The 7,333-nt window shown below is 40.0% G+C and overlaps 1 protein-coding gene across 1 annotated transcript in view; it reads right to left on the reverse strand.

Moving 5' to 3' along the window:
* The window catches only part of cemip2 (cell migration inducing hyaluronidase 2), a 35,055-nt gene that overhangs the window by 6,350 nt on the left and 21,372 nt on the right, over positions 1-7,333 (reverse strand). Inside the window, exons 9-16 of the mRNA XM_005729370.1 lie at positions 5,987-6,192; positions 5,146-5,215; positions 4,450-4,578; positions 3,796-3,884; positions 2,500-2,631; positions 2,296-2,331; positions 1,957-2,112; positions 530-761 (exon numbers count right to left, since the gene is read on the reverse strand). Of these exons, the coding sequence (XP_005729427.1) occupies positions 530-761; positions 1,957-2,112; positions 2,296-2,331; positions 2,500-2,631; positions 3,796-3,884; positions 4,450-4,578; positions 5,146-5,215; positions 5,987-6,192 (1,050 nt within the window). The remainder of the gene's footprint in view (positions 1-529; positions 762-1,956; positions 2,113-2,295; positions 2,332-2,499; positions 2,632-3,795; positions 3,885-4,449; positions 4,579-5,145; positions 5,216-5,986; positions 6,193-7,333) is intronic.

The following is a 7,333-nucleotide window of genomic DNA, read 5'->3' on the forward strand; positions in this document are numbered from 1 at the left end:
GTTTCATTGTTGCACCTCTAGTGCACTTGCTGCTAATTTCATTAACACCAAAGCAGCTGAAAATGTTTTGGCGTTAGCTGAAAAACCCTCGTGCTACTTAAGTGACCGGATCAATATCCTAGATGTTTAAGTGGCTTGATGCTATACTCTGATTAAAAAGTGTTCCTTTAATTTTTTGAAGCAGTCTATTAAAAGATAGTTGTAGGGGTAAATAACAAATAGGAGCAAAGCACAAAAGAGAAAGTGGGCATAAAGTACGGTGCACTGGTTTTAGGTAGAAATAAAGGAAGGACAAGGGAATGAATCGGGTCAGAGAAGGAATATTCACATCTACTGTCTGAATAAACAGATATATCCCTGCTGACCTGGACTGAAAGCAAAGTCTCTGAACAGGTTCAAACACTGCTCAAATATTACACATTCCCTTTGGAAATACAACACTGGGACAGTGCACCACATTTACAAAAAAGAATAAAAGCTTCAATGTTCTTATGACGTCCCAAGTCAAGTCTCACTGAGCCTTACTTACTGTGGAGTGGAAGCTGAGCTGGGACAGGTTGTTTCGAGGGGTGAGCTGCCAGGTGTTCTTCAAGTTGAATCCCACTGCACTGGTATGACGCGTGGTGTTTTCTGGCGTAGTTCGTTCTGGTGTGGTTGTTGTGCGTTTATTTGTTTCGCTTAAGGGGGCAAAGCCACGAAATGTGCTCTGTGTAAGCCGCACTGGGCCATCGTAGATCTGAAAACCTCGGATTGGGAACGTCCTACGGTGGAGATGATGAGGAATGATAAGATAAGATAAGATAAGATAAGATAAGATAAGATAAGATAAGATAAGATAAGATAAGATAAGATAAGATAAGATAAGATAAGATAAGATAAGATATAAAACCATATAAAACCAGACTGGGGTAAACAGTCATCATTTACATGGGTTACAGGACCATTTTAGTCATGAACTGGCAAAACCCAGCTGTGTTAACATTAGCAATGTAGATGTTACAGTCAGTGCAAGATAGCTGTGATAGCTATTTTAAGAGATGTTTAAAAGAAATCCAGAAAAAATGACCAAACAGAAAAAAAAAAAAAATGTACTCGTTTCCCCTGGCAAGAAATAACAAGTGTCAGCAGCAACAACGGCAATTAAACCGAGCGAGCCAGATGTCGCAGGGCACTGAAGAGGCCCGTAAAATGATTTTAAAGCTCTACACAGTGGCCACAAACACACTGATTCTTGAAACTCAAATACAGTAATTATTTTCCAGCATCCTACTTAAGCTCCTCTTCTCTTGTATAACAATATCTGTAATAAAAGAGACGGAAAGGGGGGGAAAAAAAAACAAAACAAAACATGGAGACAGCTGCCAGGAGATCCTTGGGGCATTGCAAAACCAAGAAATTAGGATTTACCACCCTGTCTGATTTGGTATTACAGCAGGACGAGCCTCTTGTGTCACAAATGGTGCTGGGCAGACTGCTCATTAACATCTGGGTTTTTCACTTGTGTCACACCCTACATATATAACCCTCTAACTAGGACTGAAACTGTGACATCTACCTGAAACTTAAGGGAGCTGTGTTAAAGGTCTGAAATGGTGAAGAAAGTTCCCTTTCCTCTTATGCAACCAAATTCAGCATGAGGCATTTCCTTCCTAAGAACTGCTGTGCGTGATGCCACCACCATGTTTTTATAGACTACTTAAATGTCATTTCATTTCACAATCTCACTATCAGCTAAAAGCAGCTGTAACACCTTCATCTGTCCATCTTTTCAACAAGTCTGTTGCCTTGCTGGCTTCTCTCTTCCTTGTTTGTTTTCCCAGCCTACATTTCTTTGGCAGCTCTATTCCCTGAAATTCCTGAGAAAAGTCAAGTTTGATTTGGACTTTTGCCTTAGCACTCCAAATATGTCTTTCCACAATTCATTATTTAATCTTTCACTTATTGCTCTCCCCTCACCTGTTCCTAGGTAGCGTCCTCATCTTTCCGTCAATTCCTCCCACGCCCCAGTATTTATTCTGTCCTCCATTCGTCCCCCTGTTTCGGCTCTCGCCCACAAACAGGGATTGCGTCACCTCCTGGCTGGAGCCTTCATCTTTAGGGTAGCTGCCATCACTGGAGAACAAGGGATAATAAATAATTAGTTCATTATTAATGCAATCGTTTCTGTACTTTGCAGGAAGAACAGCCACCTTGCTACCATATCACTTACAAAAAGTTAGCCCATCCAGCGGGACGACAATAAAAACAAATAAAGCTTAAAAACACAGTGAAAGAGTGATTTAGACAAGTACACACCTGGCAAAGGACAATCCCACTCCATTGTCGGCAAAGCTGTTCAGAAAAACGAATAAGAGAATAATATGTTAAGACATGTCTTAGAAAATGTTTTTTTGTTGTGAAGACATCCTTCGTTTATTTTCTCACCCTCGGTTCACTGGAAGACTTGGAGCAAACTGCCAAACCAGCACAAACTGAATCCTAGCTAATGAGATGTCTCACCCAGAGTTCTTGATGATAATGTCTCCACCGCGTATCCACGCCCCCAAGTCGTTGTTCTTGAAGGAGATCAAAGTGTCGATGACAGCTGCCACCCGAGGACGACTAGGGTCGGCATTTTGGTGTGGGCGAAATCTAAAAATAATTCAATAAAAATACTTTGTGACTAAAAATACTTTTCTGATATTTTCCTTGGGATTTTTCGATGACGACATCAGTGTCTTTGTAATTATTCGTGCTTACCACAGTGTCACACCAACCCCACCACTTCCCCATTTTAATTTTAGTACATATGGTACTCGTGAAAGTCAATGCACTAAATAACATGCAAACACACGCAAATTATACATAACTGAATTTAGATTAAAGGTTTAAAACTCCACTGTTGAATTGCTGTGCTCATCTTTAGGTGGCACTATAGGAAGAGGGCATAGTGGCATTAGTCACAAAAGGTTTCTTTCTTCCTGAGAACATAAATGTTCTCAGAAATACTTTTATAGTGTTCAAAAAAAAAAAGGGGGGGAGGCTCGTGTTCCTTTTGCACCCTTGTGGTGGCATTTCAGGGTGTTATTTTTAAAACCTTGTCAAAAGCCAAATCATTGCTCAAGGGATTCTTTTTTACCAACTGTGGAGCTAGATGAAACCTCTGAGAACAACATAAATCGCTGGAGACGTTTTCTAACAACTGTTACCATATCTTGCAAATACACAACACAAACCTCCCCGTGCCTTCTGCACTTGAACAACATTTAAAATCCCTCCCTTCATACTTGTGCACACAGAAAACAGTGCGCAGTCTCACTAGACACATTTTTTCCACCTAGCTGAGGGCTGTATTCAGGTAGGCAGCTGCAGAGTGGAAACTATCTGTAAAGTCTTGTTTTCTCTGTCAACACAAATCTGACAGACCTTCCACTAAAATGCAGTAGCACACTATAAAGCCATCTGTCTATCCCCGTCAATGGCTACATCCCAGCTGATATCCAACAGGGAGCTACAAATACCTTAATTCATGCAGTTTGTGACAGTAGCACTAAACAAACAGTAGATAAGTAAACCACAAATACTGAAATATTTACACAGAATAACTATACACTATGACGCATTTGATAACCAACCGCAGACTCTTAAATAGTCTGCTTGGATACTGGATGCTGGATATGTGCCAAAAATCACTTCCAGGTCTATGTATTTGTAACCACGAGTGGTCAACATGCCCTTAGCTGTAATACTAACAGTTATGGAAAACTTAAAGTATCAACAAATCTGTTTGCAGTCTGTGTCTAGACACATACACACCTGGCACTGTTGTCCAAACATAGGTATTCCCGGGGGTCAGCAGCAGTGGCATTGGTGGTCTTCACTCCTTTGTCGATGAACAGCCCTGCCTGGAAGGCATGATTACAATAAAATGCAGTAAAACCACAAGTACAAATGGAGGTTTTCTGCTATAGGGACATAAACAACTCCACTAGTGTATCTTCTGGCGTGGAACCTGATACGTGCTTAAATGTAAAGTTACAGAACGAAGGCTGTACATGTGTCTAAACATACGGATTCGTTTTCCCTGTTAAAATAAATTAAGCCTGTCTGTGTTTTTTTGTACATGGAAACCTGGCCTGTGAGTTGGTCTTGTGGTATAACCGAGGCATAGTCTTAACCTTCATGGCTCCTTCCTCTGTAAGAGAAGCTGGACAAAGAGCTTACAGTTCACCTGCCCGACTTCTGTCATTACAAAACAGAGCACCATTGTGGACCCTACTAGTGCATGTGTGTGTGTCTCTATTCCCATTTTCTAGCAATAACTAAGTAATCAAACAGGGATTTATGTGCAATGTCATTTGGAATACAAACACTGTATTTCTCTCCTCCTTGCTAAAGCACAGAGACACAAAGAGACAGCACAGCAAGAACTTGGACTGCATAGTGCACAAAAAGCAAGACTAACAATACCTTAAAGTTGGAGTGTACACGATTGTTGTAAAAAATCCCCAAAGGTGTGAGCTCGGCCTTGGTCTCTGGCACCAGGCCATGGGAGTCACCTGTGGAAGAGCTGTGGAACACAAACCAAATCCCAGCATCCTGGAAGAGGAAGTAGAATAGAGAAACAGAAGATAACCATGACAAACTAGAGGAGTAGGAATTTCATTATCAGCACTGATATACAATCAGCTAATGGAACATAAAAAACAACAACAACAAGTGCATCTGGGTGAGTGTCACACTATTCTCATGTTGATGACGTCCTGCAGAAAGATTAAAGTTCACAGAAACTTACTGGCTTCTTTAAGTTTGCAGTCCAAAACAAAGAAATACCCCCACTGTTAAGTAGTACACAGCATAGCCCCTGTGGACCTCCGAGCAGTTTGTACCAAAATAAAATTGAGTGATTTCTTTTCTTCTTCTTTTTTTTAGCTTTTATATTTAAAGGTCTTACCGATTTATTGCTCCATCTATCAAACACTAAGGACTGTTAAATCCCCTTTTTATTGATGGATAACTTTTTATGAGCATGAAGGTCTTTAATTTTATGTTAAGTTAAGGAACACCAAAGCCAGTGTAGCTTTACTTTTTTAATAATAGTTAATCTATCAATAAGAACTTTGTGTGGAGAAAGTTATTTTTCTTTCATAGCTCTGATGTTATTACCTGAGAACCAGCTGCTGCATTACTGATGAGGTTGTTGTTGGGGTTGGCGATCCAGAATGTTGAGACTGCCCTGAAAAACAACCACAAGATTACATACACATGAGTAGACAGAGATATTAAAAAAAAGGAGTATCTCGTCAGATCATAAAATATGATTAAGAAGAAGAAGACAGACATCAAAGAAACCTGTGAGATTTCCCAAATTCCCTCAATAATCCGCCTCTCCAACATAAACGCTTCACGGGGAAAGCTCAGCCAACAGACACAGACACACACACACGCTATCACGCTCTTGGAAACAGACCTTTCTGTTTCCTCACAAAGGCACTTTTCTTGGTCTTGCTATGACATGAAAACATCCCATGGAGAGGGGATGTTGTTATTGCCTGGATAAAACCACCTTGCCAATATCTCTCTCACACAGACCATCTGTCCCTTCTCAAAATACGTCTGCACCACCACACATGCTTTCTCACGGCTAATGGGTATGATTTGTTCCACTTTTAATCTAAAATGCAGGCATTGCATTTTTAAAAATGGAAATCAAATAACCCTTTATATATACACCTATACCCTTTATACTCTGTTGGTATAAATAAAAACAAAGATGTTTCAATCCAATGAAAGGACATTAAAAAATAAATAAAAAATCATCATAGTTAACATACAAACACGTATAAAAGATACGAAAAGTGGTTTTATCCCGGTACAAATCTATGATATCTAAGTATTGTGACTAATCAGACATGTTTTTGATGACAGAGTGGAAACGTTATGCTGATGCCGATGTGATTCCTTATATCTGTAACCACAAATGTACATCAGCGTCCTGTTCTCTTACTTGCACTCTGTACTGGGCGAGGGAGTGTAGCCCTTGTAGACTTTGTCCTTGATGCTGAGGCAGAGGGTCTCATTGCGATCGGTGGGTAAAAGAGTCCCAGGTCGGGTCAGGAGGCCAAGGTTGTGGTAGAAAGTGTTGCGCTGCTCAATCCCATCCTCAAGGAAAAAACAGTGGCCCAAGGTGTCGTAGCCTATAGTGTCCTTGACCTTCCCAGAAATTGAACACAAAACAAAAATTAAGAGAAAACAAAACAAAACAAAAGAGCTTGGACAAGAGACTTTTAGACTACTTTGACAATAACAGCAATAGCTATGTTAAGATATAATCAAAGATACCCGTTTTGCATTAGAGCAACAAGCTCCTTCACACATTTCAAACAGGCATATAAAATCTTTTTGTGTCCATCGTCTCCGTCTTTGCAGAAGTTTTTTTTGTTGGTCGTTTTCATTTTGTTATGTTTTGCAATGTGATTCAAACTTATGTCCTGCAGAAAAGAACTGCTGTAAACCAGTTTTAACTGATCCAGGCCAGTTCCATGCAGCCCATTATATGTTCCTTTTCCTGTATTATAAAACGGAATGAAATTTAACACCCCAAAGGAGAAATACAATATGGCCAAAACGCGAGAAGCGCCTGTCTCCTTAAATAGTTAAAATTTCTGAACGATTTTCCTCTTACTGCTGAAGCTTTGGTATGTAGAGAAAGACTGTAGAAGATGGTCAACAGGAGAATACTTACAGGGTCACTTCAGTTTTTCTTGTTTACCTTCTGGTGCCAAGTCAAACAATGACATGCACCATAAATGAACTCAATTTCCTCTGTACAGTTAGGCTCAGAGCTTCAACGATGCGGACTCAAAACAAAATTAAAAACAAACCTGAACCCTTCAGTCACTGACCACATACAGACAGTGTGATTTAGCTGAGCTAAGTTAGTACCTCTGTGTACAACTACCTTTATCCAACAAGTACAGTGGTGTGAGAAGTGTTTGACCCCTTCCTGATCTCCTACTGTTTTTCATATTTATCACACTTTTGATCACAATTTTTAATATTAGACAAAGATAACCTAAGTAAAAATAAAATGCAGTTTCTAAATGTTGATTTCATTTATTAAAGGAGACAAGTTATCCAAACCTACCTGGTTATGTGTGACAAAGTAATTGCCCTCTTTATAATCATGAATTAACTGTGACTAAGTTCAGTTTAACTAAACGCGCTCAAGCATGATTACCGGCAGACCTGTTAGAACCTGTCTGACAAAATGAAACCAGTTAAAAGATCTTGAAAAGCAACACCTCTCTGGGAACTCCCAGGCCCATCTCCCCTCACCACACTCCCTGCCGGT

The sequence above is a fragment of the Pundamilia nyererei genome, unplaced genomic scaffold (genome assembly GCF_000239375.1).
Source record: "Pundamilia nyererei isolate P.nyererei 1_Seehausen unplaced genomic scaffold, PunNye1.0 scaffold00033, whole genome shotgun sequence".
Taxonomy (NCBI): domain Eukaryota; kingdom Metazoa; phylum Chordata; class Actinopteri; order Cichliformes; family Cichlidae; genus Pundamilia; species Pundamilia nyererei.